The sequence below is a fragment of the Strongyloides ratti genome (genome assembly GCF_001040885.1).
Source record: "Strongyloides ratti genome assembly S_ratti_ED321, chromosome : 1".
In the NCBI taxonomy this organism is placed as follows: Eukaryota; Metazoa; Nematoda; class Chromadorea; order Rhabditida; family Strongyloididae; genus Strongyloides; species Strongyloides ratti.
The window spans coordinates 941,466-965,030 of NC_037307.1; the positions used below are offsets into that span (position 1 = coordinate 941,466).

The 23,565-nt window shown below is 21.4% G+C and overlaps 8 protein-coding genes across 8 annotated transcripts; 5 read left to right on the forward strand and 3 right to left on the reverse strand.

The window, feature by feature from the left end:
• Positions 1-5,419: 5,419 nt before the first annotated feature.
• Positions 5,420-6,090, reverse strand: SRAE_1000030800 (Hypothetical protein; the record flags this gene model as incomplete). Its single annotated transcript, XM_024647124.1, has 2 exons — positions 5,420-5,967; positions 6,021-6,090. 2 exons carry the CDS (start codon positions 6,088-6,090, stop codon positions 5,420-5,422), a joined length of 618 nt encoding a protein of 205 aa, XP_024501234.1.
• Positions 6,091-10,481: 4,391 nt separating this feature from the next.
• SRAE_1000030900 (Hypothetical protein) lies at positions 10,482-11,023 on the forward strand (the record flags this gene model as incomplete). The annotated part of the gene is made up of 2 exons (XM_024647125.1): positions 10,482-10,539; positions 10,590-11,023. The coding sequence occupies 2 exons, from the start codon at positions 10,482-10,484 to the stop codon at positions 11,021-11,023; spliced, it is 492 nt and encodes a 163-aa protein (XP_024501235.1).
• A 2,141-nt stretch (positions 11,024-13,164) lies between these two features.
• On the reverse strand, positions 13,165-13,802 carry SRAE_1000031000 (RNA polymerase II subunit A C-terminal domain phosphatase SSU72; the record flags this gene model as incomplete). The annotated part of the gene is made up of 2 exons (XM_024647126.1): positions 13,165-13,675; positions 13,720-13,802. 2 exons carry the CDS (start codon positions 13,800-13,802, stop codon positions 13,165-13,167), a joined length of 594 nt encoding a protein of 197 aa, XP_024501236.1.
• Positions 13,803-14,014: 212 nt separating this feature from the next.
• Positions 14,015-15,019, forward strand: SRAE_1000031100 (7SK snRNA methylphosphate capping enzyme; the record flags this gene model as incomplete). The annotated part of the gene is made up of 2 exons (XM_024647127.1): positions 14,015-14,088; positions 14,134-15,019. The coding sequence occupies 2 exons, from the start codon at positions 14,015-14,017 to the stop codon at positions 15,017-15,019; spliced, it is 960 nt and encodes a 319-aa protein (XP_024501237.1).
• A 150-nt stretch (positions 15,020-15,169) lies between these two features.
• On the forward strand, positions 15,170-15,388 carry SRAE_1000031200 (General transcription factor IIH subunit 5; the record flags this gene model as incomplete). Its single annotated transcript, XM_024647128.1, has 1 exon — positions 15,170-15,388. One exon carries the CDS (start codon positions 15,170-15,172, stop codon positions 15,386-15,388), a length of 219 nt encoding a protein of 72 aa, XP_024501238.1.
• A 2,267-nt stretch (positions 15,389-17,655) lies between these two features.
• Positions 17,656-19,203, forward strand: SRAE_1000031300 (Fragile X mental retardation syndrome-related protein 1; the record flags this gene model as incomplete). Its single annotated transcript, XM_024647130.1, has 1 exon — positions 17,656-19,203. One exon carries the CDS (start codon positions 17,656-17,658, stop codon positions 19,201-19,203), a length of 1,548 nt encoding a protein of 515 aa, XP_024501239.1.
• Positions 19,204-20,799: 1,596 nt separating this feature from the next.
• Positions 20,800-21,745, forward strand: SRAE_1000031400 (Hypothetical protein; the record flags this gene model as incomplete). Its single annotated transcript, XM_024647131.1, has 2 exons — positions 20,800-20,929; positions 20,970-21,745. The coding sequence occupies 2 exons, from the start codon at positions 20,800-20,802 to the stop codon at positions 21,743-21,745; spliced, it is 906 nt and encodes a 301-aa protein (XP_024501240.1).
• A 71-nt stretch (positions 21,746-21,816) lies between these two features.
• On the reverse strand, positions 21,817-23,391 carry SRAE_1000031500 (Serine/threonine-protein phosphatase PP1-beta catalytic subunit; the record flags this gene model as incomplete). The annotated part of the gene is made up of 1 exon (XM_024647132.1): positions 21,817-23,391. The coding sequence occupies one exon, from the start codon at positions 23,389-23,391 to the stop codon at positions 21,817-21,819; it is 1,575 nt and encodes a 524-aa protein (XP_024501241.1).
• Positions 23,392-23,565: the final 174 nt, after the last annotated feature.

The following is a 23,565-nucleotide window of genomic DNA, read 5'->3' on the forward strand; positions in this document are numbered from 1 at the left end:
AATTACTACTTTTTTGAGTTAAAAAAAAAACATAAATTATGTTTATTTTATCTTATAAATATTAATTTTGTTGTATGATTCTTGAAACCATTAAAAGCTTTTTTTTTTTTAAAATTATACATTTCCTTATTGTGATTCTTTATACTTATTCTACCATTGAAAAAAATGAAAGATAATAAAACTTAAAACACATAAAAATTTCTTAGAGTTAATGAATTGAATATAACATAAAGTAAATTATTTAAAACTCAACAATGATTAAATTTTTTGATAAAACATATAAATTAAATTATAATATTTTTTTAGAACAGTAGATATCATTAAAATGAACTTTTTTTACAAGAATTTTTACTTACTATTTTTAAAAAAAAAAATATTAACAACATTAATTTATTAATATAAAAAATTTCCTGTTATTCATTGTACCAATTTAACCATTGTTATAAATATTTTTATATATTAAAATATTTTATTATTTTGTCAATTAGTTATCATTTTTATTACATACTCATTTGATTAAGCTTTTAAAAAAATCATTTATTACACCGAAACTTTAGTAAATATATTAAGATAAAATAAAAGTATTAAAAACACTAAGAAGTAAATACATTTTAATAAAAATATAAAGAAAAAATTTGAAATGATTAATTAGAAAAATTTTTCTTTTATATTTATAAAGAAAGCGTTTTTAAATTGTGATATGAAAGGTATTGACAGATCAAAAAATTTTCACTGCATACGTCATTCCAGTTTAATAAAGAATAATCTTAGTTTACATTTTGTCCAAACTCTTTTTGTCACTAAAAGATAATATAAAATAGAAGACAATATTTTTATTGAATAAAAATATGTAAAAAAATAACTAAATGAAAAAAAATAATATTATAATCAACATTTTTAATAATATTGTTAATGTTAAATTATTAATGATAAAAAATAAAATTGTTTTGATTACTTTGATCTAATGTTTTAAAGAAATGTATTTAATATTTTTTTTACATATTATATTGTTTTGAATAATTTAAAAAGAAACTTTTGAATTTTTTGTCTTCATTAATTTGTTAATAATTTATATAACTTTTGTTACAAAAATACGAATTTATAATACCATATTTTATCGGTAAATAAAATTATTATCATACCAGTGAGATAAATATAAATTTTACTTTAATGTTTATAATAAGAATTTTTGACTTGAATTTTTTCTTAATTCATGATAAATAAATTAAAGCGTCAAATTTTAAAAATAAATTAAGAAATTTTTTAATAAAATTAAAACTACTACACCAAAAAATTTCTATTGTAAAAATCATGTTTTGAAACTTTTATTTTAAAATACAAAAAACAAATGTGCTCAAAAGGTTTTCATTATGAATGAATTTAAGGAGAAAATGTATGGAATTAAAATTGTGTATTATTAAATTATCATTAAAATAAATTCCAATAAATTATACATGCCCATAACTTACTTAAATTTGATAAAAAAAATAAAATCTTTTAAACTGATTATGTTAAATAATTTTTTACAGATCACAACATATAACATTTAAATTTCAAAGTACAAAATTCAAACTGATAACTACAATTGTTATCTTTATAATTTTACATTTCATTATTACATTCATTTAAATATTCTTCATGAGTAATAAGATTAGAGCAAGCATTCTTACAAAATCCAATTAACTGCATTAAAAAAATATAATTTTTTGATAGTTAATTATTACCAATTATTAATATCAAACAATAGATAAATAAATATACTTATTGTTCTTATTTTATTTGACAGCTAATTGTATTCTTAAATACAAATATGTTTATCAAAACAAAACATTTCAAAATAACTTTTATCATAAACTAAGTATAGTAAAATTGTTTTGTTTATAAAAATTTTTTTTTAAATTAATTATTTAAATTTTATTATTTATTATCTTCTACAAATATTTTGTATTTTATTATAACTTACAACAAAATATTTCAATGAATGATTCTGTTTTCCGAATCCAAAGAGATGTGTTTATTAAAAAATGAAATTATTATTTCCAATTTTTATGTAAACGTAATTGCACTTTTTGTTTTTTTAGAAACATTTGTTATTCATTTTGTGAATTTTTTGTATTTTAATATTAATTTTGATAAATACAATTTATAGCTAATCTTTTTTTTATTGTTGTTGAAATTTTATTATAAAAGTCACGTAAAAATAAAAACAAGTTAGAAAAGTATAAAATCTCTAAAATTTTGAAACATAATTAAAAGTTTTTTTTTAAAAATTCATGACAAGAGTAGGATTCGAAACTATGTAATTAAACATATAAATAATTTAAAATATTTAAATATTTTTATTACTTTTTTATTGAATTAATAGCTATAGAAAATTAATAAAAACTGTAGTCTATAATTAATAAATAACGAAGTAAAACTAATAATATTAATAAAATTTAAAACTAACTTCTTAAAATATATTTTCATTATAATTAAAATTCATTTTTTTTTAAGTTTATAAAATATTATCAATATTTATATTAGAAAAAATATTTCTTGTTTATCTTTTGAAATGAATATAATGTATAATTATATATAAAAAATTTAATTATTAATAGTGTAGTATTTTTATCATGTATCAATTTCAATGAAACATAAAATTTAATCTAATTTATCATTTAAACTTTTTAAATAACTTTATTGTTTGAAAAACATTAATGAAAATATCTTTGCTCATATTTTAAATTAAGAGATAAGGAACACTTAATTTATATTATATTAGGAATGCCCTTTATTTAAATATTTTTTCATTTTATGAATCAAAAAGACATTTTATAAACAAGCATCAGTTTTCATTACATATATAAACTAATGATTGTTAAATATAGATGAAGATAAAATATAAATTACTTTTATCAAAATGACATTCAAAAATATAGTCTATTATTAGCTATAAATCAAACCAAACAGCGAACATTTAATTAAAGATAATTAAAATATATAACTAGAATTATTTTTGTCATAAATCAAAGAACCACACAAATCAAAATGATAATTTTATTGAATTATTCAATTGAAAATATTAATTTTTTAAATTTTTAATAATTAATGAATTAAATAATTTAAAACATTTTTTTTCAAAAAAAATTTTTGCTAATTATAACATATACTTTAAAAAAAAATGATTAAAAATGGTATTTATTGTTAAATGTGACCTTTTTTATCAAATAACTTATTTAATTTAGAACAATAATATACTTATATTCTTTAATAAAAATTTCTTCGCAAAAGTACAAATTTCATTTTGATTATTTAACATGCAAATCTACAACATTTCATAATTTTCTAATTAGATATTTATATATACAAACAAACAATTTTTATAAACGCATGATTTTATGGTATCAAACAATTTTCAAAGATTTCTATCATTAAAAAGTAATTATTATTAGTTTAATATAGACTAATTTATAAATCATTATGATATACAGAAAGTTATTTTATCTTTTTTAAAATACAATTTGATCAAATGTGATTTTTCGTAAAGATCACTTTGAAAAAGACATTTTTGATTTATTGAAAATTAACAAATCAACCATTTTTAATATTTTTTTTTTATACAATGCAAATATTTTACGAAAAGTAACCAATATCTTTACTGGTATCTAAAAATTACTAATTAATAGATTTTTATTTTAACATAATCATCTTACTTATTTATAATTATTTTCTAATGTTTTAAAAATTACAAAGCGTTATATTTAATAAGTACACCAAAGTACTTACAATTTATTTCACATTATTACTATTTTATGAGTTAATTAAGATTTTATATAACTTATTAAGTAGAATGTACTTTTATCTAACTTTTTTTTTTCATTAAAAAAATATACAGTTTATTTTTTTATTTTTGATAAACAAAAAAAATATATCAGAGTAAAGCTTGAAATGAAAACAGGTTAAAAAGCAATTAAAATCTAAAAATAAATTTCCTTCACATGAAAGGAATGTCCCAGATTGGTTTTTAGAATATTTTTTTTTTCTAAACAATTAAAGAAAGATTAATAATAATTGACAGAAGAAGGAAAAAAAGATAAGTGTCATGACAACTTTGGATGATTAAGAAAATATAAAGATATATTAATTTTATATTATTAAATACCTTTCATTTTGATACTATTTGGCACATAACAAGTTTCAAAATAATTAAAAACTTGACTTTAAAGCTATCGTTTTAGTAATATAAGAAGCTATAATAAACAATATTTTTAATATTAGTTTATGGACAGATTTTAAATAAATTTTACCAAATACCTGTTAAAATATGATTGATGAGATATTAAACTCTGTTAAAATCATCAATGTTACTGTTTAATGTAATATTTTTTTTTACGTAAAATTGTATAGTACTTCAAATTTTGTTTATTTTATATTGATAAATTATGCAATAGTTTATTTTTATACAATATATTATATTTTCTTGTTTTTAAAATACTTTTGACTAACCTCATTCTGGTTATCAATCAATTATGATACCTATTTTTAATTCAAAATAACTTTTTCAAAAATCTTTTCTTTTTTTTTTAAAGAAAAAGCTAAATACATATAATAATTTTTATATCATTTATTAGAATATCATTTATCAATATTTGGTCATAAAAGAAAATATTTTATGATTTTATTTATACATAAAATATTCTTTATCAATTAACACTTATTTTTGTATTTCTTTAAAACATGTTACAGTAATACTTAAATACATAAAAGAAATTTTGAAAAATAAATTTATAAATAACTATTTTTATAACTATAAAAAAAAACATTAATTTATAGTTTTTTTTTAAACTATACTATTTATCGGTCATTTAAAATAAAACTTTTCTTTTATAAAAATATCAAAAAAAGATAAATAATTTTTTTTTATAAAAAATATTTTATTTTTATATATATATATAAACTAATATAAACACAAATACAAATAAAAAAATTTTTATAATAAAATTAATGTGCTTATTTGAGATCATATATTTAATGAATATTAATCTCAAACAATTATATTCTATAGATATATGAACAATTTTATACAAAAATTATATATCAAATTAAAAATAATAAATGTTGAGACTTTATTGATGTTGATGCCTAGCCATTCGAGTAGAATGCTACTGATGAAAAAAAATTTTATACAATTTTAGCTAAGATTTAGTAAAGATTTCTCTTATTTAATTATAGCTATGTTAATTTGTTGTTTTTATAATATTTTTCTTTTGATGTTAATTGGAAAATCAATTAATTGTTATTGTTTTTCCATAATAATATGAAAATATATCCATCTTAAAAAAAAACGGTATGAATACTATAGATTTTGATATTAATATATGATAACAGCATTCTGATGAAATAACTAATTGATAGGCACCAACAAAAGTTTCTTTTCTTAATATTCTAATGGTCTGTACATTGTACAACGTGCATACCATTGTTGACAAACATTAGCTAATGCTGCATTAGCAGGTGGATTGCATCTAATGTTTACAGCTGGATGTGTATGTGCACATTTACATTCAAGTGTACAATGTGGAGCAGTACAATCGGCAGAACAAGTTGCTACAACTTCGGGTGGTATTTTATCAGCAGGAACTGCGTCACTTGATGGAGTATGTGTTAATGGAAGAAGAACACGTAATTCATCCTTATCAGACTCCGATAATGGAATATCTTTCATTACACGATGCATTAAAGAATGAAGACGATTTTTTGGTATTGTAGGTGGTATTACAATTGGAACTAATGGACCTGCTTGAGCTCTAGCATGACCACTACTACTATCATCATGATATGATAATCTTTGAAATTTACCATCATATCTTTCCATACTATTATCCATTAAAGCGTCACGAGCTCTGAAATTAAATCTTCTATTACATATTGGAAGGAATGAATTTTTGGCACATGCTATTGCAATTAATCTATCAGCAGGTGAACCTAAAATAATAATAAAAATATTATTATAATTAAATTATAAATTAAAATCTTACCATAAGTTGATGAAATTAAGGCTATTATAAGTACGTTTACGTACACGACGAAATAATGATAATGGATCATGATTTATATGATATAATTGTTCAGCTTTCTTGCTATAGAGCATAAAGGCTCCTTTAATAAGAGTTAGGAGAGTGGTGCTGAAATATGATAAAATCAAAATTTTTACATCCTTTTATAACCTTTTAGAATCTTAATCTTAATGACAAAAAATTTAAGAATATTAACACGCCCAAAAATATATAATATGATTTTTGTGCGATAACATTTTTGCCTGTTATAAGTTAATATTATACAGATCCCGGTAATTAGTTGAAGTGTACATAATTACATATAACGAAAACCGCGCCTCTTCAAACGGTTTGCTTATAGATTTCGTAAAAATCTTTTTTATATTTTTATACTCCAAATAAGGTTTGTACAGTGTAAATATAAAAATTCTTTTATTTTTTTCTTAAAAACACATTTTTAAAAATAGAAGTTTGGGAGGACCTGAAATAGACGTAGAATGTATAAATCAAAATAAGTCTAACATTAGTTTCAATGGACCTGACTTCACATTTAAAATTCTATTTTTAGAATTATTATACAAAATAAATATTTTGCTTTTTTTTATCCCCTTCAGCATTACGAAAAAATATGATGATACATTCATAAATAAATTTAAAGCATTTTATTTACTAATTAAAAATATCTTTCATAATTTTTTTTTTTTTTATAATTATATATTGGTTTTTTTTTTCTTTTATAAAAAATATAATTATAAAAAAAAATTTTTACAAAATATTCATTAACATATTAAAAAATTTGATTTACTAATAGTTAATTTTATAAGAATTTAATTTAAATTAATGGAGGAAATTGAAGTTTTTTTTATCACTATATATCCAATTACTTATATATTAAGATAAATTTTTTAGGATAAATATAACTATTGTCAATTAAATAAACTTTATTTATTAATTTATAAGGTTAATTTCATTGAAAAAGAAGATATTTTTAGAATATATTGTTGATAAATTAATTAAAAGCAACATTTTGCGTCCACGAAATTGCGTACATCGTTATATTTTGCGTACATCGTCAACGAAATATTTTAATTAATTAACTATTTCTTGTATACCATTAAATATTTGGCGTTAACGATTTTTATAAAAATTAGCGATAAGTTTATTTAATTGATATCGCCGTTCAAATTCACCCAAAATACGAGAAATGTATTTTTATGGTATATTTTTAGTAACAATTACAATTACTTTTTCTACAAATAACATTAAAATCACGAGAGTGGCCATGTATTAGGTAATCACATAGATTACTGATCACATTTGGAGGTTATTCCATTATTTTTTTTTAAAGTTTATGTAAATCTACAGACATATAGCAGGTAAACTTGTAATTTACTCAATTATAACACTAATTAAATATATAATTATTTTTTTTCAACTTATGATCAAAAATGTTTTTTAACTATTTGATAGATCATATAAATATATGTCTACAATTCTAAAATTCTCGAAATACTTCTCTATCTGATCTTATGATTCTAGTTAGTTATTGGAAACACTTTGTAAATTAATTATGCTTTTTTCGTCAAACTTGGTTCCTCTTTTTATAATATATATCAAAAATGTAAATTTATAATTTATGACAATGAAAATAATATTCAGTAACAGAAATATTAACATAACCGTGATCATTGTATTGCTTCATTATCAAAAAAAAATTTGAAAATATCTTAAAATTAAAAGTTATTATTAATATAAATCATTTAATAATTATTTTGTCTCTTTTTATTATTATTATTATTATTTTATTCAAATACTTTTCTTCTTAAAAATCATATTTATTATCATATATTTTATGAATCTTATAAAAATCATGTTACTAAAAAAGTAATAGAAAGAAAAAGAAATAAGTATATATTACTATTCTTAAAACAGGCAATAGACTATCACAAATTAACAAAGAAAAAAAAAATGAGCACGTATAAGTTAGACAGAAGATTTGTCAAACTATTAGAATATTAAATGTACATATTCATAACCGGTCTTAAAATATTAATAAATGGGTTGGTTAAAAGAAACTATAAGAAAATTTCGAAAGATTCCTGGTAAAAATTTGTCAACAAACAAAATGACAACACGTAACATATATCATTGTTAAGAAGATCATTTTGAAGAAAGAATAATACGCCTTTTGATAGTTGTTTTAGTGCTAAATTAATTATTTCTTTTCCTATTTGTAAAGATAATTTTGATTTTTTGTATGTCAATCATCTCTCTCTCTTTAGTTATTTAGCAAAAAAAGATATTTTTAGAAAAATTATAATGTTTCCCAAAAACTTTAACATCATGATGTATGATATATGAGTTTATGCTAAAGTGTAGTTTAATTAGTTATATTCATGTCTTTTATGATATATTGTATAAAAATATTTTTCTGTGTAATTTATATAAAAACCATGTGAGAGGGAAATTTATGATGTATTATCAAGAAAAAAAAAAGCCTAAAATTTGTTTATAAAAATATTATTTCCTGTTTAAAAAATTTTATTAAGTGCAATGTATTATTTTTTAAATGTAATTAAAATAACAAAGAGGAACTCTTTTAAAAAATTAACTGATTTATAAATGTAATTTAATTATAACTAAGTAACTTATAAAATATGTTTTGATTAATTTTTGTTAATAAATATATTTTTTATGTGGTATAAAATTTTTTGTAAATAATGTAAATTTTTATTAAAGCTTGTTTTTAAAAATTACTTTTGCCTTAATTTTCTTTATATATTTAATAAATAAAATATGATTAATATAATATATTTTAACAATGAATTCTTTTTTTTTTCAAGTCAAAAAATATTAATATAAAAATTTTATTATATTTTGGCATGACCAGTTTATAAAAATGATAAAATATAGTTATTATTCACTTAATAAAAATCAAATTATAAAACAAAAAATCAGGGTCATTAGAGAAAGCTAATGAATCACATATTTTATAGCTCTGAAATATATTATCTTTAGTTGAAAAAAACAAATGAATATATATATGTATGAATTAGTTACACAATTTAAAAAATAAAAATTTTCTTCATTATAAAGCAATTAATTATTCTAAATCTAAAAATAACTTCTACAAATGACAAAAAAATTGTAGTTTTTTTTTTGTATTTTTCTATCATAACAAATATATATTTAAACATTATAACCACTTTCTCATTCACAAAATTATTAGATCTAACGTGATTGTTATTAATTAATAAAAAAAACATTAGTAATAACGATCCATCATTTCATGCATGCCCATTTTTTATAAAAAAAAAAAAATCTAAAAATCTAAAAATCAAAAATAATCTTTTTTAATGTTTCTATGAAATTTTTATAAATTAAATTTAAAATATTTTAAAGAAAATTTAATTGAAATTTGATTATCTACTTAAAAATCATTTGAATTTCATGAAAGTTCTTAGAATAATTTTAACAATAACATTTTTGTTTAAATAACTTAAATTATTTATTAATAAAAAATAAAATAAAATAAAAATAATATAATTTTTATTAAAATATAAAATGATTTTATTAAAATATTGTCTTTTTGAAAAACTATTAAACATTATAATTTATGGTAATTTGATCACAATCTAAATGAAATATGTATTCATTTAATGGTATTAATTTTAGATTTATGAAAAAAAAAAGAAAACTTTTCTTAAACATTATCAATTATAAAAAAATTATAGAAAGCACTAAACTTGAAATTATATAAAAAAAAGTTGCTATTTTAAGTTAATTTAATTGGTTGTAGGAAGTTGAAAAAAAGTTGTAAGTAACACCAAAGTACATCTATAAAAGGTTAAAGATATAATTAATTATTTATACTTTTTTTTTTTCTTCAAAATTTATTTCAATGACCATGTGACATGGAAGGGTAATAAGGCAAAATATGATATATTAGGTTAAGTTAAATTGATTATGATACATGATGATTTAAAGTATAATGTTAAATTATTTTTATATTAAATCTTTTAAAAATAGAAAAACACCTTAGGCAATCTATTTTATACTAAAAACATAAGTGGTAGCAAAAAAATACCTCTTTTTTTTTGAAGAACTAATTAGCGTTACCATTAAGATTTTCTTTCACACTTTATTTTCATTTCAAACTATTTTCTATTCAATTGAAGAAAAAATGTTTTTGTTTTAAAATCTTATTTTTTACAGTTACCATGGAAAGTTTTATTTTTTTTATCTTAAGTATTCTTTTGTAGTATGAGAGAAGCAAGAATATTTTGTATTGTCACTAACATTGTACTTAGTGGTATTTTTTAGGCGGTTCTTCTTAAATGTTGTTTCAAGTTTGGTGTCAAACATAATACTATAAAAGAAGATAATCTTTTAATATTTCTAATTATAAAATCTTTTAAAATAAATTTATGCTAACAATTTAAAATGAAACAAATTTTATGCTTATTATTTATCTTACTTTTAACATCAACTCTTATTAATGGTATGTTAAATTATAAACTTTATAATATTTTAATTATTAATTTATTTAAGGAGTACCAAATAAATTAATAGAAATTGCATGTCAAAGAAATCCATCACTATCCATGTGTTATCGTAAATCTAATATGCGTGATGATCCATTTCCAAGAAAAAATTCTATTAATAATGGACATGCTGAACCATCATCAAACCGATTTTTCGGTAGATTGTTAAATGATCAACCAATATATAATGATAAAAATTTAATAAGAAACATGCCAAAATTTGCTCCAAAAACAAAAGTAGCTGTATCAGAACTTCCTAGTGCTGTTATTGAAACTTGTACTCCAGATTGCACAGCACTTCACTGTACAAATGAATGTAAATGTGCACATACTCATCGTCTAGTTCACACTATTTGTAATCCACCGGCTAATGCTCATATTGCAAATCATTGTCAATCATGGTATATTAAATGTCCCATGTTCCATCCAATCCAATATTAAATGAAAAGTTTATCTGTTAAGATATATATATATATATAGTTCTTCTTTATTATTTCTTTTTTTCATTTTCAAAAACAGCCTTACTTTTTTATTTGGCAATTTATAATAACGGGACAACAAAAATGTCATTATAAAAATCAAAAAAAAAATTAATTCTGTTTAATTATTGGTTAGAAATTTTGTGGTATATTCATGATCTCAATGAAAAATTAACTACTTCAAATCATGTAGATCAATGAATCTTTATTATATTATTGTAATTTGCCACTTTTTGTCATAATATTTTTAATTATTATAGTAATAAAAAATTATTTAATTGCTTTATTCTAAAAATATATATCATAAATTTTATTAAATATTTAATTTAGAAGATTAAAATTCATTTTTAAAAAAAACAATTTTTTAAAAAGCAAAAACACTTAATTTTCATTGTAATAAATCTTTAAAAAATGCCATAAATTATAAATAGATTTTTTATGGGCATATAAATTATTTTTATATATTTTTATTATATGATAATATTAATCTTTTGAAGTGATTTTTAGTCACTTAAATGATCATTATAAATTTGTTTGAATAGACATATTATATTATTGGTTTTTATTAATTTTTTAAAATATTTTTTTATCTTGTACTTTTAATATAAATTTTTTTAACACTTTGATAATAAATAATAAAAGTTTCTATTAAAAATTTATAAGTCATAAAGGTTTATATCTATTTACAAATATTTTTAGAAAATTCCATCTATCTAATTGTTAATTTATACAGTAATATAATTTTGGTTAAATAATTTTTTTATTTAAAAATTTTTGTTTTCATATAAAAGATAACAGTTTTATAATAATATTATTTTGTATTAATAAAATGATAAAAAATTATATAAGAAAAATTCTCAAGAAAAACATTTCTACTCAAAAAGCTACAATCAGATGTGGCGAAAGAAAACCTGTTTGTGTTTTTTACTAATAAAAAAATACCAACATCCTGCTACTTTTTGTTAAAAAATATATATTAATCTTAATGATATATTAACTTTCATCAATTAACTTATTATTTTTAATTATTAAAAATAATATAATTTGTATCTAAACATTTATTCTAACTACTTTGTTTGATTGCTGTTTCTATAATACAAACAAACATGTACTGATGTCAAAAAGAATAAGATATCAAAAAATATTTTGACAAAATAACTTTTAAAAAACTTCCTGCAGAAGTGTGTTTTTAATTTAACTGGTAAAACATTTTTTTAAATAATGATACTCTTTATATAAAAAGTAAAATTACGGTAAATAAAAGATTTTATAACATTCTTTTTCACTTTTTTGTATTAAAAATAATGATATAATTTTCATAATTTTTCAATATTTTTCTGAAACTTTAAAAATGTAACAATGTTAAAAATTGAATAAATTTAGTACATAAAGTTAAAAAAAGAAATCATAAAAATCTGTAAAATTATCTCCTTGATTCAAGGTAAAGTCTGAATTTTAAAAATTTTTGAAATACACAAATCTTCAGTATAAACATGAATAATTGAAATTAATTTACATTTAGTAATTTTTTATAGCAAATATATTATAAAAATTTTCAATATTATTTTACTATGATTATAATGTAAATTTTATTATTATTAATGATAATTATTAACGTTTAATTATTAAACTTTCTATGGTAAAATATTTTCAAAATTTTTTACTTTTTGAGTATCAGATATTTCTTTTTTCACTTTTCTAAATGTTAATAACTACCTTTAGAAGTTGGATTATTTTCTGAATCTATTATATTATGTCTTCCAATGACTTTTCTATAAAATCAGATTATTAGTATTATTATTGTAAAAAAAATTACTAGTTTTTTCTTCCCATTTAATTATATTTTTAAAATTTTTCTTTTTGAAACAAAATTTCAGGAACTAAATTTTTTTTTGAATAAATTATTAATAACATTTTTAATAATTAACAATTTTAGTGAATGTACTTGTTATTATTTAAGTTGTTTTTTTATTATTTTATTTATTTTTCAATTTTTTTTCTAAGACTTATAAATTTACTTAATTTTATTCAAAAAAAAGCCCTACCAAAACAGAATAGTGACGATTTTTTTTCAATGATATCAAACAGTAATGATAAAATAAATTAATAAAAACACACAGTGTAAATCAAATTTCTATCTCGATATTTTCTTTCAAAAGTACCAAGACAAACTTCAATCCCTTCATCCAAATCATCTAAAGTTTCTAACATTTCACATAACTCACAAATAACATATGCACCTTTTGTTGCTTCCTGTAAATTATCTCTGATATCTATATTTATAACAAAAACTCTTTCACCTGTTTTTGAAGGTTTCTTCTGTAGAAAATCAACAATGTGATCGTATACACGCTCCTCCAAGCATAATATAACATCAAAAATTTGATCTTGATCCTGAAAACGTTCTGGTTTCTCTTTAATTTTTCTGTTTCTATCTAGAATTCCTAATAAACCATTTCTTGTATAAAATCTTTTATCTTTTGTAGCTAAATCTTTATAAATAAAATCATATGTAGCTTCACCAAATGCATAACAATTAGGTTTATCAAATGAAGGTCCTGGTAATTTTATTTGACCACCAGAACCAAATGATTCAACTAAAAAATTTTTCTTTCTATTGTTTAAAATAATATTTTTAATTAATATAACTAAGCTTACTTCATAAAATTGTGCGCTTCCATGGAACGATTCATGTTAGATGAACAACTAACGGCAAAACGAATTTTGGGCTCTGCTATCATTTTTTAAAAGAAAATTATAAAGAAAAAAACAAAAAAACAAATAAAAATTATTAATAAGCCAGATTAGGAGGAAATAAAATGTTTGTATTTTATTTTAAAAATCTCAATGTACTCTTAACATGAATACATTCAACAACATTGGTATTATGTTCACGTGAATTTTTATATCCATTAAAATATCCTTCTTTCATATTTTGTAACATTGAAATATTATGTCAGATGTGAAGGATATACCCATATCAAATGATGGAGAAAATGTACATAATAAAACAAAAAAAATCAAAAAGTAAGTTAGAAAATAAGGACATTTTTTTTATTTTTCTTATTTAAGAATATTTCGTTACGGAAATTATAATCGTTATTATGGACGAAGGAAAGTTGATTCTGCAACATCTTTAGATCCTCGTCTAACATTATTCCCAAAAAATTTTTTTAAATCAAAAAAAATTCTTGACATTGGTTGTAATGTTGGAGCTGTCACTCTTGGTATAGCAAAAAATTTTGAACCACAAATGATTCTAGGTATAGATATAGATTCACATTTAATAGGTGTTGCAAGAAAAAATATAAGACATTATTGTGATAAGGATATTGAAATTAAAGGTTTATATCCGGCATCTTTTTTTCAAGAAAATGGAAAATTAAGAGAGGATTTAGGTCATGAAGATAATATATTTAGTGTTAACCATTTTCCCAATAATGTGTGGTTTCAACATGAAAATTACGTTCTCGAAAGTGATTTTCATTTAGAAGCTGTTGAACAGGAATATGATGTTATACTAGCATTAAGTATTACAAAATGGATACATATGAATTTTGGTGATGATGGCATGAAAAGATTTTTTAAAAGAATTTTTTTGCATTTAAATCTCGGTGGAAAATTAGTTCTTGAAAGTCAAGATTTTAAAAGTTATTATAAAAAAGCTAAACAGGACAAAGAATTACTAAAAAATTACAAAGAAATTAAATTTAAACCTGAAGAATTTAAAGAATATTTACTAAGTGATGAAGTTGGATTTATTAAACATGAAGAATTAGGTATACCAGAAGGTTCTGGAGAGGGTTATGGTAGGATGATTGAAGTATTTACTAAAGATACAAAATTTAAAAGTAACAGGAAACGTAAGATAAAAGAAAACGGCGGAGATAATTTAAATCATGAAAAAAAATTACCACCTTCTAAAGTTATAAAATTTAATGATAGTGATGAAGATTAGTTTTGTTTAATTTGTTTTTTCTTTTTTGATCTCTTCTATATTTATTTTAACATAAAGTTCTCTTAACTGTGTTATTCAGTTGTAATGCTGTTTAAATATTTTTATTATATCATTAAAATTAAATACAATTTTTTTTTATAGTTCCTTCAAATGGTTAATGTATCAAAAGGAATTTTCATAACCACTGACCCAGCAGTAAGAGAATTTTTAATATATTTGGACAGAAATCGTGAACTTGGACGCCCATTTATTATTCAAAAACTTAGTGATAGATATTTGTTGATTGAATCTGACATGCTACCTATTTTAAAGGAACGTTTTGATAAACTTATGGAGGCAAATTCACCAGACCAGTATGAAAAGCAATGAAGCGTCAATTCACAATACATCACATACTTTTTTTTTTCGTTCAAACTCATACACTTTAACATTTTTTTAATTTACTTTTTTTTCCCTTGAATAAAAATATACATATTTTTTCAGGTTTTTACGTAAATTAATGTCACTTATTTGAAATAATATAAAAATTACGTATACATTATAAGTGTTCATGAAGAATAAAAGCATTTTTCAATAACACAAATATTTAGAGAGTTCTCAAAATCAATATAGAGAAAGAGTAATCTTTGTACATAGCTTTTTATCAGTACTTAACTAAAATATGTCATTTGTGTGTAGGTTAATAGAATAGCTAGTTACTATATATCATTTGTCAAATGCTTCACCCAAAACTCTTTATTGGACATTGGGCTATTGTTTCTCTTTTTCTTCTTTCCAACTTTAAACAGAAAATAAATGATAAGCGTCTCTATAAATTTTTATTATTTTAAAAGGAGAAGAAATCTTTCTTTCCCATTTCTTTTTCTTTAGATTTTTTTTTTTTGCTATTACCCCACTAAAAAGAAAGATTGACTTTGGTGTTATATATATTTCGCTTCTCCCCATATATGTATTAGTATTAAGTAATATGTGTATACCTACACAAAAGTTTATTTTTTTGAGTTCTCCACACCATCAGTACCACTCCCTTTTACATCTGACCATTAGAATATATGTATATATATATATATTTTTTTTTGAAGGTTATTGATCTTTTCCAGCTAGATTACATTTACTAAAATCATCTTCCTATACTATAAAATAAATTAATTTCAATGACAAGTTTTGTCATACTTAATAGTATACTTCTACTTACTATTTCTAAATCAATGAGGGTCACTTTAAAAAGTTTTTCATTTCTACAACGTTGCCACTACACTACTTTTTATTGTTTTTCAAATTTCAGTAAATATCAGAATGTTAAATGTCAATTACAATTTTTAATATTTGTAAACTAACAAGTTTTATTAAACTTATCTTCTCTCATCAATGGCTATTAGCAATGACAAAAATTTTTTTGTATGTATTAATCAAACATTGTTATATTTTTCTCACATCATAAGGACAATAGATATATTTTTTTTCCAATATTTATCATCTTGATTTTATGAAATATTTTATTATTTTAATTGGCATACCTATATATTTATTATAAAAATTTCTCCCATAAAATAATTTTCTATATTTCTATATTTTTTCTGATCGTTTATTGTCTGGAAAAATAAGAAATGTACGTATATTTCTAATTAGGTATCATTGATTTTGGATGTTTGGTATACATATATATATAATATTATTTAAATATAGAATACATATATATTTTTAATCAACTATATTTCTCTTTTTTTTTATGGTTGCAGTATTATTATTAATAAAATGATAAGCTTATTATTATGTCATCTGTGTTATTTTTGTGACATTGTACATTGCTCAAACTGAAATAATATTTAACAGTCCACTTGAATTTCCGTTTTCTTTTTTATTAATGATAATGTCTAAACAAGACAACGGTATATTATTGTATCTTATACTTTGTTACTCATTTCTTTTTTAAATCATCTTCCGACACCATATACTTTTATTCTTTTTTACAACATTATATATATATATGTATCATTTATTCAAATAATTTCTTTTTGTATTATATTCATCGTCATTTTTCCAAAAAAAAAATATATATTATTTCATAATAATACATTACTATATTTTAGAAACGTGAGATTAACATATACATCATTTTGAAATATATGTAGGTATGTATATTTAATTGAAAAATAACAGTTTAAAAGGTGATGATATTTGGTAGTAGAAATATGATGAGGAGTTCTTTATTATTTTATCAAATATTCATAGATAAAAATATTCATTTATTTTATCTTAAATGATATTTTAATTTATATAACTCAACCAGATGTATTGCGGTTGAACAGAGTGATCTTTTGAGATATTAGATATGGTTGATAGTGTCATCTATTCAAAAATATAAAGTGTATATATTATTATTATATATAAATATATTCGATCTCATCAATACATTATTTTGATAATTTTAACCCCCCTTCAATGATTGTGAACATCTTAACTTGTAAAAATTGGAGATTTGTTTCTTTAAATTTTACAGTTATATTTTTTTTTTTTTTTCGAAATATTTATTTTGTAGTAAATTTTTTTTTAAATAATATATATTTTTTTTAGATATTATTCTCTTACATATCTTGCCGATTTGGAAATCTTACTAACCGACAAAGACTACTAATATGGACATTGAAGTCAGAGCTTCTAAATCATCAAATACTCTCGTTGAGGCTGTCATCAAGTCTTTCAGTGACACAGATGGCTTACTTATTCAATACAAATCATGTGAAAATCCTCCACAAAAAATGCCAATAACCTCTTGTTTTGTTTCAAGAAAAGATCGCTTAACCAAAATTGATCTAACAAATCCAGATTCAGCTATAAAAGTTGGATCAATTGTTGAAGCTCGTAGTGCCACCTTATCTGACATGGGAGGTCTTGTTGGTTGGGCTGAAGGAAAAATAAAAAAAGTTGAGAATAATTTTGTGGTATTAGAAAGTGTGGAGAAAAGTTCTCTCGTCGATATTGTTACTATTGGTGATTGTAGAGAAGTGAGGGAACCCATCCAACTGACTTCTAGCATGCTTAAAACTGAAGAAATTAATGTACCTTCTGATATGGTTGAGTATTTCAATAGACCTGATTCTTATAATGATTTAATTAAAATTATTGGAGATATTGCCATTGAATACAAGTATAATGATAGCATACTTGGTGAACCTACTGGAAAATTTATTATCTCAACATATAATGCCAATTCATTAAAAAGAGTTAAGATTTTATCTGATATTTATTTTAATGATACTCGTCAAAAAATGCAATTGGTTATGAAAAAAGATGAAGTTACTAGATTACTTTCACAAGCTGCTGCAACACCAAAGCATGTTGAAGAGTTTACATTATCAACAACCTTTATGGGACTTGCTATTGGAACACATGGTACAAATATACTTGCTGCTAGGGATATTGAAGGTATTGAAGATATCCAAATTGATGAGGTAACTCGTGAATGTGATGGATTAGTTGTATTTAAAATTTTTGCTGAAAGTAAGGAAGCAGCTGAAAAAGCTAGAGCAATTCTTGAATATAAAACTGGTGAAGTAAAAGTTCCTAGAAATATGGTGGGAAAAATGATTGGTAAACAAGGAAAAACTATTCAGGATATTGTTGATAAAAGTGGAACTATTCGTGTACAGATTGGAGAGGAAAAACCATTAGAAAAAGGACCTGATGGTGCTATTATATCTAATGATGACAAACCAGATTTTGTTGATTTTGTTTTTACTGGAACTTCTGAAACGATTGCAAATGCTGAGTTTTTAATTGATTTTCATTTAAAGCATTTACAGGAGATGGATGAAATGAGAGAGGAAGTCGATGATTTAAGTAAACAACTTTATAGTAAGCCAAATGGAGATATTCCTAGCCGAGAATATAATGCCGGTATGAGATCTGGAAGATTTAATAATGAAAATAGTTTTAATAGATCCAGCCGTAATTCATCAAGGCATGGGAAACCATATGTCAATGGAAATCAAAAGAATGGCACTAAAGAAAATGGACATGAAACGAGAGCTAATGGAAATGGTGTTTCAAACACAAACGGATTTAAAGGTTCAAAAAAAGGTAGTCTTACAACATTTGATTCAGCATTTGAATCTGCTGTTGTCATTAAAGGAAATGGAAAGAAGAATAAAAAGAATGCTAAGAAAGAAACCACTTCTAATTAATACTTTTTTTCTGAATATTTAGTTAATTTTTGAATAATCACAATCTCAAAACTTGAACATGATGATATTTTTTTCAGAATATATTGCTTGTTATGATTAACTATTTGCTTCAAGGAAATAATTTAAAAGGTGTATTTTAATTTAATTAATAAATATCCTTATATTATATAGGCGAAATTTAAGCTATCCTTATATTATATAGGCGAAATTTGAGCTAATAAAATTTTTTTCGATTTTCAAATATTTAAAAACCTTTTCTGGGAGAAGAAATTGCGCTGATTATGAAAAACGGAATTTTTAAACAAAATTTCATTCTCACATAGATATGGCTCCAAGAACGCAAAAGATGCATTTTTTTTTTAGAATAAATGATATTTTAATAAAGTTTTACACATGGGTAGAAAATGGCCAATAATTCATTTTCGAAAAAAATTAAAATCAACTTTATTTATGAAACATATTTGGCCAAAAATTGAAAGCACACGCCTGGGGATCATATTTATTTGTCGAATAACTTATTTCATTAAATTATATCTATTGATTCCTAAGATAATCGTGAAAACAAGTGTTTTTAAATTTTTTAAAAAGTAAATATTTTTGTTTAAAATTTATTCTTAATTTTTTTTTCTTGATTTATTTAAAATAGTAGTAATTAATTAGGTTATATTGATTATAATTATTTATCAATATTGTGAGCAATTGAAATCAAATACAACAATATTATAGGAAAAAATTTTTAAAATAGCGTATATTAAGATTTAATAAAATATATCTTAACTCTGAAAGCTTCTATAAGAAAAATAAAAAAGTATAGGGATAAAGTTAAAAAAAATATTTTAAATGATTAAAAAAGTTTTAGTAAAGATAACTACAATCATTAAGATATTATATGATGCACAGAATGAATAAATAACTTTTATGAAAAATTAAAAATTTATATTTGAAACTTTTCTTTCAACATCAAAATTTTAAGAAGATAACTGATAATAAAAAATTCTAATAACTTTATTGAAAATGACGATGTTGAGATATATTTTTTAAATAATCTTTAAAAAGATTTTTAAAAATATTATAATCTTGAAATATATAAATTTAAAAATAAAAAATGAAATTCATGATTGTAGTATAACAATTATTTGTTTTAATATTGTATATTGTAAGATAATAAATTAGTATTATCATAAATTTGCCACTTTATATTATTAACCATTTGTAGATAAATTTTATTGTATATCCACTTTTAGGCATATATTTTATCACATACTAAATTCTAAAACATATCAAATTGTTTTGGCTCAATTTTTTTTAAATTTTTTTTGTTATCATTGTTATATATTATAATCAACATATTAAATAGTTATTATATTCATTTTTTTGACATGACTTCAATGAAATTATTTCTATAAATATTCCTGTTATTTGATTTTTTTTTATATATTTTTTCAAAGATTGTTCATGTGGTGTTTTGACAGGTTTATGATTATTTTTATTTTAACAACTAGTTCCTTAGATTTGGGTTTTCCTTCTTTATAGGTGGATTTTTTTAATCATGCCAGTGAAGTTTAAAAAGGATATTTATTTCTTTATTGTTTAATAATGATTCTCAAAAGTGTTGTTTTGTTAATTTTTGGATTTCTTTTTAAATACTGTATTTCTTTATCTAGTGACAATGATTTTAAAGTTGATTTAGAATTAATTAAACACCAACCCTGTGCTTATAATAAAGGTAAATATTTTTTTTTTCTAATTTTATATTATTTTTAAAGAAAAATCAAAATGGAATAAAAAGATTGAATTTCAAAAAGGTACTGATAAAAGTGGGCCAAAGTTAGTGAAAATATCAAATCAACCTCCATGTTTTAGTTTAACAGGTATAGTCAAAGTACATGAAACATTTAGAAATCCATTTTCTATTTATCTTGAAATACGTACCTCTACAAATAAAAAACAATTACCTGAACCATGTAGAAATAGACAAAAAGATGGATGTGGAGGAATTGGTTCATGTTTATATTGTAATGCTTGTGAACATTTATCTAATGATATAAAAAATGAAACAACTAATCAACTAGGAAGTTTAGTTAAAGCAAAACTTTTAATGGATAATAAACCAATGAATTGTGATACAATATTAGAACCTGGAACATATGATAATATTCAATTAGCATTTTGTTTACCAACACTTGATGAAATATTAATTAGTCAAGGATTAACAAAGGAAGAATTTAAAACATATATTTTTTCTGATGATGATGGAACAAAAAATTTAGGAAATCCATCTTTTCATTCAATTCCTTTGTTTGCTACTGTTTATATATTTGATATAAATGTTAAGGAACACATGATTGCTCAAATGAAAGTTGAAAAATTATATAAAGAAAAAGAAGAAAAAAGTTCTAAAAAGTGTTTTTTCTGTGATAGCAGTCTACCTTCTAATGTGTATTGGAATCTTCCATTTAATAAAATTATTCTTGAAAATAAAGAACATGTTGCATGTCATAAAATCTATGGTAATGTCAAAATAAGTAAAGTAAATAATTAATAATTTTATTACTTTATTTTGTAAATCAATTACACTAGAAAAATATAAATGGTTAATATTTTTTGTAAATGTTATTTAAGCAATATTTTTTGTTTATTAGCTTTACGAGCATTAATAGCTTTAATTCTATTCATCCTACACTTTCGAGTAACTCTTATTTTATTTATTGTTATATTAAAATCTTCATTAATAAATAAAGATGCTCCCCAATTAATGTTAAAAGCATTATCCCCCTGATATCCAGGTGCTGAAAAAACTGTTAATAATTTACCATTAGCAAAACTAGTTATTCCCTTTAATGGTACTTGATGTGCGCGAATTATAAGATCAATATTAAGATTTTGTATGGTATTTTCAATAGCTTTTGTAGTAAATAATTGACCAATACCATGAATATGATCACGATCAAAGTTTGGTGTATATTCAGGAGTTTTTCTATTATTACAAGGATCACTCCACACCAAATCACAGGCTAATGTTTTATTAGTAAAAGAAGATATTGGTCTGATAATATTTCTTATTGTGTCTAATGAAGTTAATTTAGGTGATATACCACCATGCATACATAAAATTTTTCCACCAATTAAACCACTTAATGGAAGATAACTGAAAAAAGTACTAAATAATTTAAACATTTCTTCGCCTTGTGTTATACCAAATTTATATAATACTTCATGATAAAATTCATAATTTCTATTTATTCTTTCTTCTTCATGATTACCTCTAATCAAATAAATATTATCCGGAAACTCAATTTTTAGGGCACATAAAAGACCAATAACCTCAACACCATAAATACCACGATCTACATAATCACCCAAAAAAATTGACTTAGTCTTTGAAGGCCATCCATTTATTTGAAACCAACGAAATAAATCTGAATATTGTCCATGAATATCACCATAAACAGCACATGGTATAGAACATTCAATAAGACATGATTCTTTTGAAACAATATTTGTTGCTTTTCTTAAAATATCAGCCAACTCATCAAATTTATAATCAAAAGGTCTGGGTCCATTTTGTATTATTCTCCCTAACATATTTTCATCCTCTATTAAACTTTCTATAGTTGAAGTATTAGAGTTTGTAATTGTATTTTTAACAACTCTATCAATTCCTGTGACTTCATCATCTGTTCTATAGACATATGTATTACCTAACACAGGTTTTTTAGATGATGTTTGCGAAACTTTTAATTTGGTATCTTTAGCATTTTTAAATTCTTTCAATAAATCATTAATTTGTTTTGTATTCAAAAAACAACTAACAACTAATTGTTTTTTTTCTTTCTTTGATTTCATATAATTTTGTATAGAATTAGTTGGAGCCTCAAACATATCCATGTCTTTAATTATTTTTTTTGAACATCCAACACAATTAACATATGCTATTCCAATTTGTAGTATATATGCAAAACGAAAACATATTTTTTTATCAACTATAACTGTTTCTTTATATGAAGTATTTGATAATTTTGTTTCTTCATTTAATATAACTTTTTTTTGACAAGATTTAACACTTTTTTCTTTTTCAGGGCCATTTTTAATACATGATATAATAATTAATGGTATGAAAATTATTACTCCATAAAAAAAAATAATATATTGGCAACTGAAATATCTTAGATTTTCAAGATATTCCATTTTTAATGCAAATATCTTTTTTTCTTTTTCATTTTTTATAAATGATTTCAATTTAAAAATTTATCATATATTCATATTAAATGCATATTTATAAAAATCATAATTAGTAATAGAATTACCTTAAAATATAATAACAAAAATAGCATAATTTTCAATTATCATGTTAATGTTATA